This window comes from Lates calcarifer, linkage group LG19 (genome assembly GCF_001640805.2).
Source record: "Lates calcarifer isolate ASB-BC8 linkage group LG19, TLL_Latcal_v3, whole genome shotgun sequence".
Taxonomy (NCBI): Eukaryota; Metazoa; Chordata; class Actinopteri; family Centropomidae; genus Lates; species Lates calcarifer.
In genome coordinates, this window is record NC_066851.1 from 12,011,437 (window position 1) to 12,034,447 (window position 23,011).

General features: G+C 41.1%; 1 protein-coding gene and 1 long non-coding RNA gene across 3 annotated transcripts; one reads left to right on the forward strand and one right to left on the reverse strand.

The window, feature by feature from the left end:
* The first annotated feature begins 4 nt into the window (after positions 1 to 4).
* On the forward strand, positions 5 to 22,132 carry prkcha (protein kinase C, eta, a). Of its 2 annotated transcripts, none has more exons than XM_018690228.2 (14): positions 5 to 675; positions 5,352 to 5,415; positions 8,465 to 8,618; positions 8,715 to 8,749; positions 8,851 to 8,933; positions 9,391 to 9,520; positions 9,622 to 9,755; positions 9,864 to 9,995; positions 10,222 to 10,395; positions 12,837 to 12,991; positions 17,600 to 17,738; positions 18,360 to 18,548; positions 21,256 to 21,402; positions 21,567 to 22,132. In XM_018690228.2, exons 1-14 carry the CDS (start codon positions 325 to 327, stop codon positions 21,714 to 21,716), a joined length of 2,037 nt encoding a protein of 678 aa, XP_018545744.1. In that variant the 5' UTR covers positions 5 to 324; the 3' UTR covers positions 21,717 to 22,132. The 2 variants fall into 2 exon arrangements, with proteins under 2 accessions (XP_018545744.1, XP_018545743.1); XM_018690227.2 differs by having other exon boundaries at positions 6 to 675; positions 9,388 to 9,520.
* LOC108892581 (uncharacterized) lies at positions 10,448 to 12,949 on the reverse strand. Its single transcript, XR_001962487.2, has 2 exons — positions 12,802 to 12,949; positions 10,448 to 12,566 (listed from the first exon to the last, which is right to left on the reverse strand). It is a non-coding gene; the product is annotated as an uncharacterized LOC108892581 (long non-coding RNA).
* Positions 22,133 to 23,011: the final 879 nt, after the last annotated feature.

A 23,011-nucleotide genomic window follows, 5' to 3' on the forward strand; every position in this document is an offset into this window, starting at 1 on the left:
TGTTGTGGCTTCCTATTTACTGAAACTACTTGTAGCAGGTTCGCACGGAGACAGCACGGCGGCTGACAGTAACTGTGTGTGAGCTGTGAGGCGGGAGGTCAGCGGGAACAAGTTTTATGTCAGAATGAGCGCAAAAGTGCGCAGGAGTTGATGCCAAATTAGTGTGAAAAGATTTTAAACTATGCATTTATTATAGCACAGTTGTTGCTCAGTGTTTATGTGAAGTTGGTGTGTATGTTTTTTTTCTTTAAATATATTTTTTTATCGCTTTTTGAGTGCTTTTTTAAAAACTTCGCGCGTGAGCCTTAACTAGTTTGTTTAAAAATGAAGTTTAACGGTTATCTGAAGCTCCGGATCGGTGAGGCGGTGGACCTGAAACCGACCACCTTCTCTCTCCGCCACACTGTCATCTTCAACAAAGCTCCTCCGGCCCTGGACCCTTACATCGTGGTGAAGGTGGACGACTACAAAATTGGACAGACTCACACCAAACAGAAAACCAACATGCCGACGTACAACGAAGAGTTCTGCCTTAACGTGAAGGACGGGAAACAAATCGAGCTGGCCGTTTTCCACGATACTCCTATCGGATATGATGACTTTGTGGCCAACTGCACTGTTCAGTTTGAGGACCTCATCAAGACCTCCAACACGGGAGAGACTTTTGAGGGATGGGTGAGTGACAAGTAATCCTGTCAAAGAGAAAACAACTAGGTAAACATGTTGTCCAGCCCTCATAACTCTAAACATGGCTGGATTCACCTGTTAAAGTGACCTGAGTACATATTTCCTGTCGGGTCCCTGTTGACCTGTCCCCACCTTCTCTACCCATGAGAGCAGGGGCTGAGGATATAATTTGGTTTTCATCCAGTGTTGAATCATTCCAGGGCTATAAATACAGATACTGGCACTTTTTATGTTAAAAATAGACTGATGTATCGTCATACAGGGGAGGACAGTTAGTCATGGTCTACGAGCTAATTGTATTTCATCACATGACAGTAAACTGCAAGTGGGTCCAAGCACCCTGATGCAACTCTGAACTAAAGCTGGCCACTGGAGAGCTGCAGTGCAAGACTACATCTCAGTACACCTTAAACAGGTTGTTTAACACGGGTTTGTTTATGTGCTTTGTAAATAAGTTAATGATTAATGTTCATGTTGTGAATTCTTTGAACTAATGCATTGCATCACACAACAGCAGCAGAGAAGTAGATAGTGCATTCACTAACAACACTGACAATAGGCCCAGAACTTGGATCTAATGTTTTGATCTTTATTAATCTTATTGACACTAGTATCAATACTCAGAGGAAGACTCCATATTAATAGTATCAGTACACTGGGTATCCCTGGCTATTCGCTTCACCCACCCCTGTCAGAGACTTAGGTGCCAACCAGTGCCCCTATGTTGGAACCAACAACTTAATATGAGCATAATATCAACAAATATAAAATTAAAAGTTGATGTTGTGCAAATGCAGGACCTGACTTTATTGTTGTTGTGTGTTACTGGTGCAAATTCTGAAAGAAATGTGCAACCAATAAAACTCTAAAGATCAGTTGACATGGTCTGGACCTGGGTATCTGGACCCCAGTCAGGGTAGCAATCTTTACTTAATCCAGCCCTGACTCTAAGAAACAATAGCCCCGTGGATAAATAAGTTATTTACATAACAGAGCAGGGATAGTGATTTTAATCCTGATCCTTATTTGAGCTATCTCACACTGAGTTTCTGCTGACACAAAATCCATTCTGATACTTACCCATTTACTTTTAGGAGAATGCAGTTTAACAAACAACTTGAAAATAACCACATACAGTTAAATTTATAACATACAGATCAACCACTTAAAGTTACAATAAATCCCAATGGACAACTGTGCTCTTCTCTACACAGGATTATTCTAGTTTCTCTGTGAGAGCTTTGACACCAGCTGAGCAGTAGTTGAGAGCAGGTTCAGGACAGAAAGCATGCTGCTATTCAGCTCGAGGCAGTTTTCACTGCACGTGTCACAGTCACTGCGAGTAACTTTGCCTGTTTTTCTACCTGTAAACATCAACAATACATCAGCTGCACTGAGCCCGTCCCTCCTGCTCTCTGAAAGCAGATCCAACCACTGCCAAAGCACAGGCTTAATGAAAGATAACACCCTCACATATTAACATCGTCGTGTTTTGGGCAGTGTGCACTGGACGGCAGCCTCTCGTGTCTTGCACTTATTGGCTTAGCAGCGTAAATGAGGTCTGAAACCGCACATGCTGCTGCACTGGCAAGGTGTTAATTCTGCTTATGAGGCACTTGTTACACCACAGTGTGGGGTGAACTAACAAATGCAAATTGCCCAGGCCTGCATAACATTTGACCTGCCTGTGTGAACAGATGCATGGTGATAACACTTCTTGCTCCAGAAGGCAGCACAGGTACAAAGTTACCCATACTTCGTTGATTGAGGTGTAAAGGAACTGAAAGTCATCAGTGTGAAGTTAAGTGAACTTTAGTGCTTTAGCACTTTTAATGCACAAAAAATTGACCTAATCAAAGCTCAGATTTAATGTCTTATGTAAAGTATCATATTAGTGATACTCTCCTCCAAATACCAAACAAAAACTGCCCGTTCAAACTGGAGTTTCCCCTTTCTCACGTACTTTGATCCCTCCAGGACTGTAAGCCACTGCAGGTGTTGCTAAATGTAACCTGAACCTGTCCAGGCCTGGAGCAGGCTGTGGCAGTATCGACTACATAGCTACAATGCTCTCATCTCTTCAGACATATTCTCACCAAAAAGTATGCAACAAATACTTCAGCAGTAACAGTAAAACAGATGAAACAAAAGCATGAAAGTTTGGACAACATTGTGCATTGAAGACGAATACCTCAGTATCACAAACTCATAGGTGCATGAATTAGTAACTTTTTAGAGATAAATGAGAAAATCCTGATTCTCGCCACCATACCTCATTAACCATCCAAACTCTACTGTCTATCTGGACTGTGCAACCTCACACTAGACATCACTGATGTTGTGGTGCAGTGTGGGAAAGCCTCTTAGCATGGCAAGGTGTTTTTTGAGAAGTGAAACATTTATGTTTATGTTTCACTTTAACTCAGTAAAACATAATTTTTTGGTTGATACATTGTAAGGAAATGCAGCTCATTACATTATAGCCACAATTTACTCAAAGCAGCATACTGTGAATAAATACATTTTGTGTAGAGATGACAAATACATGCACTTCTGTGAGAAAAGTCAGTGTGTTTTTAAGCCAGATTAGTTCCAAATCAATTGAGACATGCTACAGTAAGAAATAACATTCAAGACCGCTTTGCGCAAACCTTCACCCAGACCCCGAGCACTGAGGGGAAGTGGTATGAAAGTGGAGCTTGGTCTGTTAGTTTTAGAAGAAACAGTTGGTTAGTACAGAGTTGGCTTTTGTCACTTCAAGACACACACTTAAAGTTGTTATCCGCTAGATCTGAACTGTGAGGGCTTTTTGTTCTCTGCTGTGCAGAAGAAGTGCTGGGCTGGCTTGTTTCACATGAGGCACAGGCCTCCACACGCCCACACTGCTGTTTATCACAGTGTTCCCACCGTATGATCAGTGCTCAAGGGCTCACTGTTAAAAAACTCTCTCTCTATTGGTGCTTATCCAGATGCTCTAAATCCTGTCTTATCTTTTTTATCTGTGCACACAGTCCAGTTTGATGCACTTAAACCCCACAAAGAGATGAGTGTCTCTGCTGCTGTGACGTGGCGCAGAAGCTCAAATTAAGCAGGTTACTCAGCTCCTTCTCTTTAACTCAGACTGAAGGTTATAGACAGGGCTGACATCATCCTTGTGAGAAAAAATCACCATATGACATTTAGACATACAAGGTCAGTTTCCTTTGCCTCCCACTTGACAGTGCATGACACTACATTGTGACATCTTTGACTTTTTCCTCAGCTGTTTGAACTCCTTCAGTTCACATTTTGTCGGCTATAAGTGTTTAGGTGTCTGTGCTGTGGGAGTTGTTTCTCAGGCTTGAAAAGTGATCAGGTCCCTCTCAGAAGCACTGAAACTGAAAGTGGGTTAAATATGGCCCCTTAACATTTTCCAGCATAGTGTGCTGCCTGCTTGACTGTAACTGGCCCCATCACCAGTTTCTAAAAAATAGAAAAAATAAAAAACACAGAAAAAGAAACTTCCTCCTCTGTGATGCAGCATTTAAGTGTTCTGCTTTTTAACTACAGCATCACGCCTCCACCTCACACATCTATTTTAGATCAGATGTGCTCCATCTGAAAGGATAAGTTCACATTTTTTCAAGTCTGTCTCAAAACACTGCTCACATGCCCACATGTACGTCAAATACTAATAATTAGTTGCTGTAATTGTTCCTCCCATCCCTTTCTCAAAGCCATTAGAAACACAGTCTAACTCCTTTTGTCTGGCTGAGATGTCTTATCAGAGGAGAGGCCAACTTCAGAAAGTCCCAGACGCGTTGCAGCTTTTTTGAACAAGGGTGAAGATAGATATGATAGAGACGCAGGAAGTCTTCACAGTGGACAATTCAGTCGCTGTCTAGACTGTGTACTCAAACACAGGATATGAGCAGGTAACCGAAAACAAAAGCAAATATCTTTGAGATGAAGTGAAATGAACGCTTCCCTGAAAGGAAAGTTTTACACTAATTGTGCCAACTGAGCGTCAAACACTTGACGCCTAATGTGTCACTGTTTTGTGGGCAGTGAGTATTTTCCACACCGAGTCTATGCATGATATAAATACATTTATTTAAGCGTACAGTGGCCTAAGTTTCCATCCAGTGGTTGCTGCAGGAAGTGTCTTGCCAGTCAAAAAGCTGTATGTCTTTACATATGTGTACTTGTTCACAGCTGAACATCAGGCCACTGCAACCTTTGCGACCAGCCCAACCTGCCAGACCTGCTTTCGTCGTCTTTGTCACAATGTTGAAATTCCTCCGACATGACATTCACGCCAAAGAATGCAAAATATGCAGTTGCACGGCTGCATCTTTAGTGTACCGGAGATGAAAGAATGATGCTCAACAGATACCATTTTACATGCCTTTTTAACCCAGTTATTGTAACTAAAAATGACATTGTTTCCACGTTTTTTTCTACACTTTCAAAATCATCAAATGTGCCTTTTTAGAATGATTTACCTTTAGTTTAACATATGTTAGGTTGGGTGACTTATCCTTAGTTATAGATTTTTTTTAAGAACAATTTTCCCAAATGTAATTGTGTTGGATCTCAGTATTGGTCTGCTGTGTTTCCGATCAGCCATATGTGTGTTTGATTTGCAGAAATATAATTGTGTGTTTGCGTTTGTGTGTCTGCAGATGGACTTGGAACCAGAGGGCAAGGTCTACATCCACATTACGCTCACTGGATCTTTCACTGACGGTAAGGCTGCCACTGTAGGTTCAAATGCCACCCAGTGTTTCTCCTCATGCATAATTATCACCACCCCTCTTCTGTTTCTCTTTTCACACACAGTCTTAAACAACAACACCAACCATGTGTGCAAACTCTGTTAGCCACACACTTCTCTGTATCTGTGTAATAATAGACATTCTTGCATATGTGAGTGTGGATGCTTGTGTGTGACTCGAGTAGGTTGGTATGTGCCAGGTATGCTCTGTCTAGCTAATATGTTATGATGTGATGAACATTTTCTTGTCCCAGACGTCAGAGAATATTAGTACTGGGTATACCTGTAGCTCAGACATGTACACAATTTTGTAGCCAATGAGAGGTGGTCATTTAAAACAGACAAGCAGGAAGTGACCTTGCAGGTTTGTTGAAGGAGAAGTCGGGTCAGGTGGTGACTAGTTGCCCTCCGTTAAGTTCCCCTTTCTTTATCTGTTGCTATCATGTCTAACTGTGCACCAAGCTTAATGAAACACCAACATTTACTTCAGAGTTGATGAGAGAGGTCAGAGGAGAACGACCGCACTGACTGGAGCTGACAGAAAGGTGGTGGTGGTGAATGGGCGTGGAGAACACTGGATGTCTTTCTTGCCCATCCCTTTATGGTCACAAGTTAATATCTTCTAATGGCTACTTCTAGCATGATAATGCCCCATGTTACAAAGCAAAAGTTGTCTCAAACTGGTTTCACAAACATGACAATGGCTTCATTGAACTTAAGTGGCCTTCCCAGTAACCAGGTCTGAATCCAGTAGAACACCTTTTGGATGTGATCAAACTTGTTAACAGGTTAATGTGCAGCTGACAAACCTGCAGAAATGATGAGATGCAGTCGTGTCAACATGGAGGAGTCTTTCTATTCCATCATGAATTGTGGCTGTTTTGAGAACAGAGGGAGGCTCTTCCTAATATTACTATGTAGTGTTGCACGCTCATTTTTGTTATCAGTCGCCCTATTTCGAAAGTGATTATTTTACATCTTAAACAAATGTTTTCAAAGTGTTTTTCCTTTTACTCCACATATTTTCAGACAACAATTTCTGAACTTTGAAAAGTTTGTTTTAATTATTTTCACCTCCCTCACATCCTGCAGACTTCAGGGGAATGTTTCAAATCTACTAGAAAACATTGTAGATGACCCCAGCAACAGAGATTAGAACAGAAACTTCACATTATCAGCGTGGAGGTCAACCGCAAGGAGTGCTGTGGGGTGCTGCAAACAGCACTGAGTAATAACAGTCAGCTGCAAAACATAATGTAACAGACTGCACTAGTCTTGCCTTTCTAGCCCAATTTTCCCCCAGTCATAAATAGGGCTTGGCAGTATGATTAAAATAATATCACACCTTTACAACTTTGCAAAGATCACATAAACTAATCATATTGATGTTAAATGAAATGAACTCACTGTACATTACAACAGAACTTAAAACCCTTTGCTCATGTAAAATAAAAACTGACCCAGTTTGATAGCTTGCATAAAAATGTCCTTGCAGAATGATAACACAGTATGTTCATGTCATCATGATACAATTCCACTGATGGTTGATAAGTGATTATATAACTGCTGATTTGCCTTTGTCAGTACACACTTTAAACTGCATTTTCATTCAAACATTTGAAGAAAAATAAATATAGAAATTAAAAACTGTAGAATATAGTGAGATGGACAATTGCCAGTTTATCATTTAGACTGCTGGCCTTTTACAGATAGAAATAACGTAGGTGTGTGTATGATAGAAATCTTGCATTGTACAGACGATTTTAGTCTGAAAGTAAAGCCCCCTCTTCACACCACTACCACACGTCTGTTTGCTGGGGGCGTGGTGGGCGCACAGTAGACAGGTTTCCATAACACATGTGGTTTTCACCTCACAAATAGCTCGGCTGCACTTACTCAGAGCTAAAACACATAGAATCAAACCATGCAGCTGTGTGCAAAGGTGAAATGATATGTACATGAATTTACATATATAATGTCTAAAGAATTACTCATAATGTTCATCCTGATTTAAATCCCTGTGTTTTATTCCATCTATCCTCTGGTACATCCTCCACAGTTTTGTCTGTCCTATATGTTGAGTAACAGTGATGAATGGGCCCGAATCTCATTCATTTAAAAATACTAAAACTTAATTGCGGTGTAAAAATCTGTCTTTTGTCATGACATAGTCAGGGTACTAGAAAAAATAACAGATGATACTGTTCAGCTGGAGTCCATCACACTGGACTCAAAACATCCAACAGGGGATGTTGACTGCATCTAAGTATTGAATAATCATTCTGGAACATTGACTAGCATTAAGCAATTGAACAATTGAACATGATTTATTATTCATATTACTTTCTCAAATTTGAAGATTACTGATTTTCAGTTTATTATTAAATTTTAAATGTAATATCTTTGGTTTTTGACAAAACAACCAATTTAAAGATGGGCTCTGGGAAATTGCTATGTCCATTTTTCAATTTTTTTCAGACATTTAATAGACTAATTAATTAAATAATTACTAAATAACTAACTAAATAATTGACACTGGACTCAATAATTACACATTCAGTAAGAAGGCAGTAAATAGTAGCCTTCATCTGAAGCTTTACCTGAACTCCTGTAGAAACTATCTGGCTCTTCAGCAGCTAAATGCTCCACTTATTTTTTATTTTTTTTTTGTCTGCTGTGGCTAGAAATGAGACTATTATACCAACAAGAGTGAACCAAAACAGTGAAGTGGAGTCATTAACCATGACCTGTGATGTTCCACAGAGACCTACAGAGGCCTGTGAAAATTCTTTGGGGGTTCATTACTACAAGTGAGTAGCGATGTGATCCATTTTTATTTAAGAATATTGATCACAGCTACTTTAAAGAAATCCTGCAATATGACAACGGCGATCAATTCAAAATTTTCTGGGGTCTTACATTGCCTTGAGTCTTGGACTTAGTGTATTGATTTATGACTTATTAACTGCTGTACTTCTTCTGCTGTTTGAAGACAAACCTTTGCTCTCATGTTGTTGCCAGATGATGCGATAGTGAAAGAGAAGACCTACAAGCAGTTCACGAGGAAGCGGCAGGGGGCCGTGAGACGGAGGATCCACCAGGTCAACGGACACAAGTTCATGTCCACTTTCCTCCGCCAGCCCACCTTCTGCTTTCACTGCAAAGAGTTCATCTGGTGAGAGAGTCAAGCAAGGACCAATCACTGCTGCCTGCACGTATCTGTGTAGACTGTAAACTGGATCTGACTGTGTGTCTGTCTCTGTGTTTATAGGGGTGTTTTTGGAAAGCAGGGTTACCAGTGTCAGGGTCAGTAGGTCTTATTTTCTCCTCCTCTGCCTCTTTTGATACAGTTACTTAAACATACAGTCATGAGTTATGAGTTTGACATTGAGTGATTGTCTTTTCAGTGTGTACCTGTGTGGTTCACAAACGATGCCACCAGCAGGTCGTCACAGTGTGTCCACGCATGAAGAAGCCAGCGAAAGAACAGGTAACGACAGAGTGAAAAGTGATACAGGATGTGCAAAAGATAGCAGCCCCCTCCTACACACCCTTCTGATTAACACCTGCAGTGCTCAGCGGCCTGTATAGGTTCCTCTTTCTGAGCTGAGGAGGTCACTGAGCCAGAACACTGTACCATGCTTCTCTGTATTTTTGCATACGTGCTTGCATTTCCATATGTTGCTATGTATACACACATGCCCGATTTAGCATCTGAACATGTCATTTTTGCTCTGCAGTGCTGTATTTTGCTGAACATTACAAGTTTCTCTTTCTTGTGGAAATTCAGAGAGGAGCAAATGCAGCAATAAACAGGAACAAAGTGTCACTATGACAGCAAAAGGAACTAAACGTTTTTCATGGTGCACTCTGTGTGGCAGTTTACGGTTAGAGTATGTGTATGCATGGTTGAACATGCTGTTGCTGTTTGTGTCTTTTCTCAGCAGCCCATAAACCAAGGCTTCAGCATCAACGTCCCCCACAAGTTCAACATCCATAACTACAAGTCGCCCACTTTCTGTGACCACTGTGGTTCACTGCTATGGGGAATAGTAAGGCAGGGCCTACATTGTAAAAGTAAGACCTATGTCAACGTTCATGTATTGAATCCAAAATCAGGATCACAAACGTTTGTTTTTCACGAGTGTTTCTATGTGTGTTTTTCTTTCTCTCTTCAGTCTGTAAAATGAACGTTCACATCCGCTGCAAAGGCAACGTCGCACCAAACTGTGGGGTCAACAGCGTGGAACTGGCCAATAAGCTCGCAGAGATGGGTCTGCAGGCTGGAGGACTCTCTAAACGCAACTCAGTGGTAGAAAGGCTCAGCTGTTTTTTGTTTTGTTTTGTTTCTTTCAAAGTTAATAGTAGCAAGTTAATCAGGCTAATGTAAGTGGTGTTTTGTTTGTTTGTTTACTGACAGGCCAAAAGTGCAGGTCAGATGAGGGCACCCTCTGAGAGGAGGCAGAGTACAGAAAGTCAGCTGCAGACCCCTCGGCTGGGCATTTCAGACTTCACATTCCTTCAAGTGCTTGGCAAGGGCAGCTTTGGCAAGGTGGGACTGACAAAAGATGACATTAAGAAATACTCTGTGTACTGAAATTGTGACTTAGGTGACAGATGAAAAATAAACTTAAATGTAGGGACATGGATGGTAGAAGAAAATATACCTTTTCTTTTCTTCTTTTCAGTATTTCCAATGCCAGAATAAATCTACTTAAACAAATAAATCTCACCTACTCTGAGATGGCATCAATTCTCATCTATCAAACTGTGTGCAGGTGATGCTGGCGAAACTTAACGGCAAAGACCGGGTTTTTGCTGTCAAGGTGCTGAAAAAGGACATCATTTTGCAGGATGATGATGTGGAGTGTACCATGACAGAAAAGAGGGTGCTGTCACTGGCTCGCTGTCACCCCTACCTCACGCAGTTGTACTGCTGCTTCCAGACTCCGGTCAGTACAGATAATACACATGTCACAATTCAGTGAGACCAGAAATGAAATATTCAACAACTAATGACTGCGTTGCTGTGAAATTTTGTGATGACTGACTGACGTCTGACCTTTCCCTTGCTGCCACCGGCAGGTTAGTCTTTGAATTATTCTGAGAAATACCTCAAGTGGATGAGTTGGCACAAACTCTTGCACAGAGGATGGGCCACTAGTTCCACCATGAGTTTGAAATTTGTGGTTTTTTTTTTTTTTTTTTTTTTTTTGAAATATTTCAACAACCATTAGGTGGATGGTTGAACAAACACTGTATCATCCTCAGAATGAAGTGCAGTAAGTTGCTTAGTGCTAATGTGTACTAAAAGTGATACCCGCTAATCATCAGCATGTTGGCGCACGCTGTGGCGCAGCCGCACAGAGCCTCTAGCATGGCTGTAGACCCTTAAATTAGTTGCAGTTCAGCTCAGACAGAGCACACGCTCTCTTAAGTTCCTGAGAAGTGTTTGCAGACCAAGTCATGACGCAAACAAGCACTGTTATTTTAAGAGCAGTGTGCAAACAATGAGCCTCCTCATCACCTGATGCAAGTCTGAAACCATAAACTAGGCTGGAATCTGCAGATGCAAGATCTTTTCCTAATTACTGAAAATACTGCTGCTGATACAGAATGAATAAAGTCTTTGCTCATAGAGTCTTTTACGTCACACTTTCTTAGAAATGCCATTAAAATTTTGTGGTGTGTCATGCTGTTTGCCTACCATTAATACTTTTAAGGACTGTTTCACTATTACTAAGAACATATTTCCTCACTCTCCTCTAGTGGTAAAAAGCTACATGTTTGGTTTTTTAAAATCATTGTGAGATTTAAGCCTCCACCCGAGAACAGTAGAGGTTAATAGAATTATGTCTGTGGTTTTTAGAGTAGCTATAGAACAGTGTTCTCTGAGACATTCCCTCATTCACTCGAGTTGAATGTTGCTTTCGTTTGTTTCTGCTCGTTTGGTTCAGAATCCCTTGTTGCTTTGCATGAACTGGTCAGCAGGTGGCAGCAGAGCCCCAGTCTCGTGTCTAAGAGGGGCGTCAGGAAGTGACTGAGCTGGTCTCTCTAGCGCAGACAGGATACTCCTAATCTGCTTAAGTTTTATCTGAACTGCCACTGACCTGCTCTACCTTCGGCCACAATAGAGTAGCAGCAGTTGTGGTGAAGAATTGACCCGGTGACACTGCTCCCCTCACTAATTCACACCCACATATGCACAACAGCGTCTGTTCCACCAGCAAACCTCATCTTTGTTTTTTTAGGTGTCTCGTCATCCTTTTTCTGAGCAGACAGTCGCTAAACATGACTCAACGTTTTCCTGTTAAAGGACTCAAGAGCATGTTTTTTAACGTGTGCAAATAAAAGTGCTAAATTATCTGTGGTTTTAATTTTTGTTATAACAGCCATATTATTAGAATGATTACATGTTGATTCTTTAGAGAGTATTTTTGTGATATTTGAAAAATGGAAGTGGGCACAGGAAGAGTGGAGGGTGGGATGAGGAGAAGGGATGTGGTTGCGCCTGTGGTGAGGGAATCACTTTAGCCAAATGATGTGTCCTCCAACGCAGTTTGTCATCAGCTGCCATTAAACAGCAAATTAAATCTAATCTTGCATAGCTGGACATCTAGCTCATCAAATTTTACAGGGGCTTGGAGAAAGTCTTGCCAAACAGATTAGGTTTAACTAAACTTTGGAAATCCCAGAGTCAGGTCACTGACTGTGGATTTAGAATATCCACCCCAGGAAATGACATCTCTGGTTTCTTTAAAGTTCAAGTAGAGGCTGACTCTCCTTGTAGAATTAAATTTATTAAAGTAAAAACAGTTAACCATGTTTTTGGGATAAAACTTCTTCTAGTGTGAATTTAAAGATTCACTCAGCTGTACAGCTGGACCACACACAGTGCTGCCTGCTTTCTGTGTGCACATTTGTTTTAAACATTACACTAGAATCTCTGGGTAAAAAAAAATGAAACAGACCATTCTAAACCACAGAGCAGTTAATAATGGCCAGCTGTATCTGAACGTCCCGGTCACTTCTGGAAGCTTTATGGGCAAATCTGTACATTGCGTTCTCCTGCAGTGTTTTTTCCCCCAGGGTCTCATTTTCTAGATCATATATCCACCATGACCTGTAATGAGAAAGAGAGAAAGATGGATTTGATGCAGTGGTTTTTTTTTTTTTTTTGCCCCACTGACTTTAAACTGTGGTTAGTTGCACAGGAATCCATTAAATAGGACATGTGAAATTTATGAGGAGCAGTCATAGCTCATCCTTGAAGCAATCTCAGCGTGCCCACAGTCGTGGCTTCCCGGATCGTTTAATAACGCAGGAGCTTCTGTGAGGCTCGTGTGGTTTATGCTCACGTGTGTGAATGTCATCTCTTTGCTTCCTCTTTCAGGATCGTCTCTTCTTTGTGATGGAATTTGTGAATGGTGGCGATCTTATGTTCCACATCCAGAAGTCCAGGAAGTTTGAAGAGCCGAGGGCACGTTTCTACACGGCAGAGATCACCTCTGCTCTCATGTTCCTGCACAGCAAAGGCATCATCTACAGGTCTGAATCAAGGAGCACAAACAACAGTTGAAATCACAGAATTTTTTGCTTACTCTTTCAAGATGGATGTATTAACCTCGCAGTGACTATTCAGCCATTATTTCCTCACTTCCCATTTCAGTAGAAACATAAGTAGCTACAAAACCTATAAATCTCTTGCTCCTGTGTCTCATCTCATCCTCCACCCAAACTGCTTAAATTCTCCTTTCATGAAATGGTTTCCATCAGTAATTGTGCTAGCAGTTTTTGCAGCCAAACACTTCTAAATGTTCAGTTTTAAGGTCATTATCTTCTGTGTTTTCCTCAAGGCTCTGGTCATGGCCATATCCTGTAATACTCAGCACAGTATAACAACAGGTTGCCACAGAGTGCGCAACAGCATGATTTCAATGTTCATTTTTTGTGAACTGCACTTTTGATAATAGACTGAATATTCTGACTTTATATGGTAATCATTTCATTACCCTTACCACTGCCTCAGATATTTGGTGTGATTGCTGTAAAAGCAGTGCCAAAATTTCCACTTCCACTCATTTTTTGGGCCCTAACTAATCCTGCACTGTTTCTCATAGAAACTGCATTCAGATGTCAAAATGTGCATCTTATTTTGGTAATCTGGAATTACTTCTCTCATAATTCCCAAAATACTCTGTGTTTTGTCTGTATTTTTTTCATATAAATGAATGGACAGAGTATTCAGAGGTCAATTGAAGGAAGTTGGAGGTGTTAAACTGTTCTCAAAAACTTCTATTTAACTCGTCCTTCAACCTTCGCACATAATTCAGTACGTAGGGCAAATTTGTTTTCTTTCACAGAATGGGTTTACCAAGCACTGTGACTTAAAACAGTGAGCCTCAAAGTGCTGGGAGTACTGTCCAGTTGCCCCATAGACTGCAATACAATTTAAGAACTTAACAGAAATTACTCTTTTTTTACTCTATTTTCCACAGCTTTGACAAGAGGAACACAAAATTGTACAGATATGTGCAGTAAAGACTTGTAATGCTCATGGCGATAAAACTTTGCTGTTGGGATTTAAGTTTTTTGACTGATCAGCAGGAGTTCAAGAGGTGTGCTGAACCAAATCTTACTAGCCCTCAGAAAACAGTCTCTACATGTGGGGACCTCAAATTTTGTCCTCAAGTCCCCATGGGTTAGTGTACATTCAGGCTCAAGTCCCCACAGGGATATAAAAGCCCACACAAACATACACACACAAATTGCTATTTCTCTGTCATTTAGACTCCATTTCAATAGCCCTTCAGCCCTTTTTCACTTCAGACACTTTCATCTACTCCTTCTTACAGAGTTGTGCCAACAGTGGAGATTAGTTACTGACATTTCCAGCAATGAAGCTTGGCTTCAGACGTTTAGCGTCAGCTTTTCCAGAAGCCAGCAATCCCACCACAGTTTCATCAGAAATTGCATTTTCTAGTTCAGTGTATTCTTTGAGGCCTTTCCAGGATGCTGTTGTCTGCTTGCAGGGACTTGGTTGGCAGAGCAGTGGTCTTACTGCCAGTACATAATGATGATAAGGGTGGGGGGCATTATTTGAGCTAACAGTAAATCCTGAGTTATATTTAGTGGTCCATGTGCTCCATGTCAGCCTGCACCACATAGCGTGACTGTTAACCTTAAGAGGCCACACACAGTTTGCATGCTACAACTAAAATAACAAGTTAAATAGCAGCTTGCACATCAGGCCAGTGTTAGCAGAGCAGAGCTCGTGCCTCCTCCTTAAAGTACAATTGTAGCCTCAGTTACTGTAATGTGAATGTGTTCTTGTGACTCGACTAGTTATCTCTGCTCTTTTAGCTTCAGGTGAAGTTGTGCCTTTTAGGTGATGCTACAGTGTGTCCATGTCCCCTGTTAACGTCCTTCTAAGAAAAATACACACAAGGGTACTGAGACTGAAGTCTTAAACCAATCTGAACCCAGACTTAACTATAGAGAGGAGAAGAGCCAATTAAGTAAAAGTCTACAGGGGGTAGGTGCAGTTTTATCAACAGCTGCTCAGTGTCATGCAACCCAGTACAAAAGGAAAGCAGGAAACTCTGCCTTTGTGAGGCTTCTCAAGTTTTGTTGCAACAAAACCACATAGAGGTGTGGTTTTGTGGTGTATAATTTTTTTGTTTTATCACAGAACCAACCATGTTAGGAGGAAACAAAATATTTTAAAAAGAATGAATTATGAAAATGAAAATAACTTCTTATTTTAAGAATGCTTTAATTCATTTAACCCATGTAAAATATACACCATATTGTGTCTCCTATCACTGTGGGAAAACCTCAACTTGATGGGTATTTACTTCCAGATGTAATATTACCCCCTAACCACAGTTAAAAAAAAAAAAAAAAAAAACACTTACAGTTAGTGCGTCATAGTCTTTGTCAGCACTTCCTCTTCTCTTCTTTGGAAATTTTTGTGTTAGTGCAACTCTATCTCTTTTCCAGTCAGTTCTTCTTGGAGTGTAACGAAGTTCCACACCTCAGGATTGTCACAGTTCCAGATGTTTACTGTTTCTATGGATACCACGGTGCCCAACTGACCCACTTCCCATAAAAAGAGGTTCAAAGTTCAAGACTGACATGTCTTTCTAGTGTGATGAGGCGGGTGGATAAAGGCATACAGGAGCACTGGCTGCTGTGGGTTATTTGCATAGTGATGTATGTTATGACTCTGTGTAGTGTTGAGAGCATGGGGTTAAAACTGCCAGAGTCAGGGATTCATTTCTCGATGGACACATTCGTATGAAAATGTGTTCCTCAGTAGTACTGGAAAGAGCTTTGGAGTGTAAAAATATTTATGAAATAGCAGAACTGACCGTATATCTGGACACATAAACCTAAACGTCATTGAATTTACTGGCCTTGATTTTTGCTTTCCTGGATTTGTTGTTGCATTAGAACTCATTCATGCTCTGAACTGTTAAATCCAGCATCAGAGTTGCTCTTTTTCGGCCTGTTTGTCTTGCAATGGACATCATGAGCATATGAGTCAGTGTTACACAATCAGCTTACAGTAGAAAAAGCAAACCGGATTAATCCAACCAAAGCAGTTTTATTTGACCGTCATTCTGCCTGTCTCCTTTACATTCAGAATTTCTGTTTCTATATTTCTCTTCCTGTTTTGAGGAAATCACTCACCCTTTATTGTTTTTTTGCCGGAAATAACAAGAAATAGAAAAAAAATGTTACTTTAAAGTTGTGTGAGTGTCCCAAATGTTTGTTTATTATTTTCTTTTTTTAGCAGCATCAATGCGTGCTATTACACAGTATCTTCTGTCTAACTTCAGGCCATCTCTGTAAAATGACCTTGGTCTAAAGTTGGGTCAGCCTGATCACAGATTACAGCGCGACTCCAGGGCCCACACTCAGCAGGTTTAATCTCTCTGTCAGATGACAAAGCACCAGCTGACATGAACACAGAGCAGGAGATTTTCCCAGCCTTTAGTTATGGAGGCATCCACATGCACAGACAGCAATGGGGAACATACTTCTGTTGATATTAAAACACATTTTATTTTCAATTCAGTTAATATTAATAATGAAGACATGCTGTTTTTATTGCTTTCTAAGGCTTAAACCAAAGAGTTTGCACATTATTAATGAGTCACTTCAACAAGTGCGAAATGATTCCTGTTTGCAGGTTATTCATCAAATTAGAGACAGGGAACACAGTAGACGAAACTATGTAAGTGATTTCAGGCTAATAACATTAGTAATATAAGTAAGAAGATATGAGTCACTCTAGCCAGTTCTCCCAAAGGTCGTTTGATATTAATTAAAATAAAAAAACAGAATGATACATTTTAGCAGTTAAGTCAAGTCAGTTTTCTTTCTACAGCCCAAAATTGTATTTGCCTCAGAGAGTTTTACATGACGGATATGACACCCTCTATACTTACAAACTCAATTTGAATACTGAACTTGCAGGGGGAGGAAATGAAGGCACCTCACTTGGAGCAGATGTGCGGTAGATATTAAACAATTTGGCTGTAAGAGTGACATTTTAACGTTTGTGGTTGAAGTATAATTCTGATTGTGACTTTGCATTACCAACAAGAACCGTTTCAAATTTCATTCATTAACAAAATAACAGTACTTCATTTACCTCCAGTACAGGTGACCACATCCAGCTCACAACGGTGTAAGACAAGTCTGTTCTCCAAAAAACAAAAAACAATAGCTTCAATTTTGCCTTTCCTGGAAGCAGGATTAAAATTGACATTAGAACACGTTTTGCCTCCTGCCAGCCCGAGCGGTCATCTGAATGTGTCAAACTTTTCCTGGCTGCCATGTAATGGAGTTGTCAGGGAGTTGTCTGTTAATGTCTCCCGCTCCCACAGAAACTTCACTGTCCTCAGAGGACCTCTTTCTTTTTGTCTCGCCACAAATTTCTACCTCTGTCAGACATAATTAGAACCAACGCCAACAGGCTGCGACTGGAGCCTGAGCACAAACTGACATTTTAGCAGCTGCTGGCATCAGTTGGATTATAGCACTTGATTAGTCGTAGGACTTTACTTTTTCACATATTGATCTGTTTGTGTCTCAAACATAAATATCTAATCCTCTGTTTCTTTCTGTTCTTGTCTCGCCTTTCAGGGATCTAAAATTGGACAATGTTCTGCTTGACAAAGATGGACACTGTAAACTGGCAGATTTCGGCATGTGCAAGGAAGGCATATTTGAAGGATCGGCCACAGGAACTTTCTGTGGGACCCCAGATTACATTGCCCCTGAGGTCAGTTTCTACTCTCAGTATACTAACAGTTCCATTCCTGACTGCCAACTACAGGCTACTGGATCCTTTCAGATATTTTACTGCTGCTTTTATCATTAACAGATCGCAGCAAAGAATAAATTCAACCATGTGTAACTTCCTGTAACACAGGTTCTCTGAGTTCATATGATGCAGTTCCCCGTCCCATCCTCCCTCCATCACACCACCTCACTAAAAACAAACACTGCGGTCACTGCCCGTCACTGCAAACTCCTTCTTGACTAACTGGAAGGCAGCGCACCTGTGAGGTCAAGCTTGTGAACGGCACTGTTGACTTAACTTGACAAGCCCTGATCCCCTCGTCGGAATGCAGCTTTACATGTGTGGTTTGATTTCAAAATGAGGGATTAAGATTCTCTGTGTCCTCGTGTTTGAGGGATTTTTCTCCGACCAAGAGTGTGTGTCTGGATTTATGAAAGGCTTCTTTGCTGTTGTCAACACTCACTCCTCAGTGCAGCCTCACTGGCAACTCACTAATCAAACACATCTGCTAACTGAGCCTCATGGAGTGGAGTTGAAGTTTGCTCTAATACTGAACTGTGCAGGGTAACGCTATTGGTATGCTGTGACATGTTTCTGCAGATCCTCCAGGAGATGCTGTATGGCCCCTCTGTTGACTGGTGGGCTCTCGGGGTGCTACTGTATGAGATGCTGTCAGGACACGCCCCCTTCGAGGCCGAAAATGAAGACGACCTCTTTGAATCCATCCTCAATGAAGAGATTGTTTATGCGTCTTGGCTCAGCACAGAGGCAGTGAATATACTCAAAGCTGTGAGTCCACATCTATTAATTTTGTATTCACAGTTAGTGGTTTGGCGGCTGTAAAAAAAAAAAAAAAAAAAAAGTCATGACGGCTAAAGTTGAATGAAAGCCAGGTCTTGCTGTCGTCTTTGTCTTTTCGGCAGACGTTTTCCGTCCATAGGCTGCCTCTGTCGGACTTTGTCCACATTATACAATTGCAGGAAATGTCTGTGTCTTTTTTTAAAATGAACTTAATGATAGAGGAAATCTATTTCTCACAGGAGTTGTGACCAGCATTGTGAAGAAAACTAATAAACTTAAAACATTTACTAAAAGACCACCTCCCCGCATTCCTGATAGTGTAACAGGAGCCTACTGTGAGATATATTAAGATATCAAAGTTTTAAACAGCTCTGCTCAGGGTTTCTGTGATCAGGGTTTGTTTTTTTTTTGTTGCCCTTCAGACTGACTGACACTGTGACTGCAGAGTGACTGGCAGCCCAACAGACCTCTGCCAGCCAGCTGTTTGGCCCGGGTCTCTTACATAACTATATTAAGGCATGGTCCACTGCCCAGCCGCAGCACACAAGCTATAAATACGACGACACCCCCTCCCTCCATTCCTCTCCTCTTTTTCACTCTGTCCTGATCCTCTTCTCCTTGTTGTTATTCCAGCATGCTTGAGGAAGCACCAATCCAATCTCCCTCGCTGATTTGTGTCACTGCCTCTCGGTGTCACGCGTTATGTAAAGATGCATGTCTGTGTGAGTGGATTTGAACGCTGCTGCACTATTTATACTGAAGGTTGATCCCTTGTAAGGTTCTCCATGTTCCTATAAGCAAGTTCATGGAGTTCAGTTGTCAGAATGTTTATGGTTTTATGAGGATATTTATAGAAAGTATCACCAATGTTGGGTTGTTGTGAATATATTTTTTTAAATAATAACTGAGGGTTATTTTAGTGGTTTGTGCAAAGATGCACCATAAAAGGTGGATACTGACAATCAAATGAAGTTATTAATTAGGGCCAAAACAAACAGTTATTTTCATTCTTGGTTTTTGATTAATCAAGTAACCATGTAGTCTATAAAACAGTGCAAAATACCCAACATGATTGTCTTAGAGACCAAGGCGATATCGTCATTTTACTTCATTTGTCTGACCAACAGTCCAAAACACAAAGATGCTAAATTTACGTAAAATAAAACATCAGATAATCACAGTTCAGAAGCTGGATTCAGCAAATTTTTCAATATTTTTGCCTAAATGAAAGGAATCTAATGAAACATCCTCCATCATCCTGCTGCTGTAATGAAGAATGGCTTCTTCATGCGGAGATGCTGACATGGCAGGTCTGGCGGTGAGGATGGCACAGCTGACGTGTAGCCATGGAAAGATGGCATCAACTTCAGTGGAAAAGTTTTTTTTTTCCCTCCAGTTTTGAGGTCTGTAGGCTTCTGAACTGGTTGACCCCTGCTGGTCTGTCTACCTCCCAGTTAATTACACTTCAAGGACCATACTGATGTACTGTTGTGGGCTTTTTAAATGTGTTTTAGCCCATTAGCTACAAATCACGTCATTAAAATCATGCCTGCAGCTGCAAATCCCTGCACGCAACTACATTAGTGTTTAAACTGTAATGTTTCTTTGCCCCATTCAGGAGAGATATCTTGATTCTCACAGCAATGTGGTAACCTGTTTCAGGCAGGATTCAAGTCTCTGCAAGTTGGTTATCATGGTGCTCTTGTATCAGCTGGGAGATCAGTCCAAAAACTGTTGCCTGCCTCTACTATCAACACAATGTGTGGCATGTTTGATTAGTGAATCTGAACTAAACAGCACAAAACAAATACTATGGTTCATCCTCTTTTCTTTATCTTTTCATCTCCCCTTTCATGACATTCCTCTTCTGCATTGACGCCCCTTGTGTCTCCTTTTGCTTCACTCTGTGAACTTAGTTTTGCTGAGGCATGCAGTGTTGTTTTTAGGCCAAGTCTCTGGTAGTTAATAGCGTTTGGAGCCAATACGGCAAGGCATATTAATCTTTCCAGTGACTTCGGGTTAATATGGCCGCTGTCACTGTGAAGACGGAGGCTCGTTAGTTTCTCATGGCTGAGTCTGAATGTCACAGCCAGCCCTGAGGTGTGTGCAGACTCCTCAGCCAAAACAGAGCTGTCCAAAACACTCCCCTCCCCCCAACCCAGTTTTTCCCAGAGGCCAGGTAAAATATAGTTTTTTAATTTTCAGTTTGTTTTGTTTTTAGTTTGTTTTGTTTGGGCCTCTCCCTCTGGCCTCACTGGTCTCCTAGACTTTAGTAGTAGAGAGGCAATTAGAGTTCAAAAGGTAATCCACTGTTCTATTGTTTTATTGTGTTCAGCAACAGGAAGTTGAGACTCCTTAGTGACGCTTTATTGAACTTGGTTGAACTCTCGCCTACTTAAGCGTTGTGGGAGGTGCCAGACAGTGCAGGGGGTGTTTTTTGTGAGTGGGGAGGAGGAGATTGACTGGATGTCTCTTGGCTTGAGTCCGGTTTGGCATTCCTCCAAAAAAAATCTAGTCTGATCTAGTTGAATAGCATGCCTCACATTTCCTGACTTTGATCATGAATAAATAATCTGCTGAAATGTAATACTACTTTGTTTGTGTTGCTCTAATGTGGTCATATTCTTGACAATGTATATATTTTTTGATTTCCTATTTAGTGTCCATGAATTCATCCATCTTCTGGTTTTTGCAGTTCTTGACCAAAAACCCGGCCCGGCGTCTGGGCTGTGTGGCCTCAGAGGGCGGAGAGGGCGCCGTGACCAGCCACAAGTTCTTCGCTGACATCGACTGGGAGAAACTGAATCGTAGGGAAATAGAGCCGCCTTTCAAGCCCAGGATTGTAAGTCATGTGAATGACTTTATTGAAGGCATGATAGTGTGTGGCTAAATGATAATGAAGACGCTAAGCAGACGTTACGCAGCATTGTCTCACCTTGTGGCTATGACTGTGCTTTTTGCCAAAATGTTGCTGCTGATTAATTATTGTTCGTCATCCCTCTCCAGAAAACACCAGAAGATGTCAACAACTTTGACCCAGATTTTACTCAGGAGGAACCCACCCTGACGCCCATCGATGACCCTCTGATCCCCTCTATCAACCAGGAGGAGTTCCGTAACTTCTCCTTCACTTCGTCTGAACTGCTGGAGAGCTAAGAGCCCTTCTAATTGATCCACCAGTCATCCTGTACTTGTCTCACTCTTGTCAGTGTCTAACACAGTTCCCAGTGGTATGTACAGCATGACACCGATCACATTCCCCAGAGACAAGATGGGGCGAATCGCAGAGGGGTCAACCAAGCACATGCTCAACAGCAACTGGGGATGCACCTGATGAACTCTTAAGAACACTGTAATTCCCCAAAAAGGGGCGAGTCATCAGCTTTTGAAACAACATGTAGTTTTACAGTTTAATTGGGACTTGTTCATGCAAGCGTCCTTGTAGAAACAGTGTATTTGACGATGTCGATGTGTTGTAATCTTGTTTGACAGCAACAGAATTTTTGCTCTCATACAGATGGATGAGTTTGCTTCCAGCTAATTCAAATGAAAAAGCACTTTTTGAAGCATAATGTCATGGTTTGTGTGTTGTTGTTTTTTTTTCTTTTCTTTTCGCTTTAGCACTGTCCAGAGAGAGGAAGAAATCAAGAGCCAGTTGTAAACACACAGCCAGAGGTTCCCAGAAAAGTTGAGATGCCAGTTAAAATCCTGGAAGGACTGAGTGAGCAGCAGTGAGCAGATGAAATAGTTTCTCAATGATGTGACCCTTCTCTGGAAAAATACAACTATACAGAGCCCAAAAACACACAGTGGCTAAATGAGAGCCTCCACTTTCAAAATAAAAGGCTAAAACTTAAATGATGCTTAAAAAAACAGTTGTATATCCAACTCAACTTAATATGAAAGGGTTAAATTACACTGAGGTTTTAATTAAATTAAAAACGGATGATTTGTCTAGGTTACTGGAGTCAGTTTCAGATAATAGTTGATTATTTATTAATCAGTCACACCCCGTAACAAAATCTTGGCATCTGTCTCAGTGACTCTTCGTATGTCAGCCAGGCATGTTGAGGATGATGCAAGATTTCATTTGAGTTGAAAGCTATGTGGTGATTCATGCTGACTGTGAAAACTTTTGAGATTTCACCACACACAGCTACCTGAACAGAAGAAGAATGCGGCTGTGGCGTTTGGAAATAGTCCGAATCAAACGAGTGTTGTTGTGTCTGAAAGTTACTCAGTCTGCAGCTCTCTTCTAAGACACACTCTCTTTCTCTCAACAAACACAGAGCCTTTTGAAGGCTTCCAGGTCCGTGGGCAGACCGCCTGGGTAATGGGAACTCACATGGGGCCATTTTCAAACATGCAAATCTGAGAAAGTTATTGAATATTCTCCCTTGCTGAACATTTAAAGTGACCTCTCTGCAAGAACGCAAAATGGAAACCAAAAG

Excerpts from the sequence above, each read along its gene's own strand:
- prkcha (XM_018690227.2), top strand. The coding sequence starts at position 325 with ATGAAGTTTAACGGTTATCTGAAGCTCCGGATCGGTGAGGCGGTGGAC. Across the intron at positions 5,416-8,464 it reads CACTGGATCTTTCACTGACG|ATGATGCGATAGTGAAAGAG; the intron begins GTAAGGCTGCCA and ends TGTTGTTGCCAG. Across the intron at positions 8,750-8,850 it reads GCAGGGTTACCAGTGTCAGG|TGTGTACCTGTGTGGTTCAC; the intron begins GTCAGTAGGTCT and ends TTGTCTTTTCAG.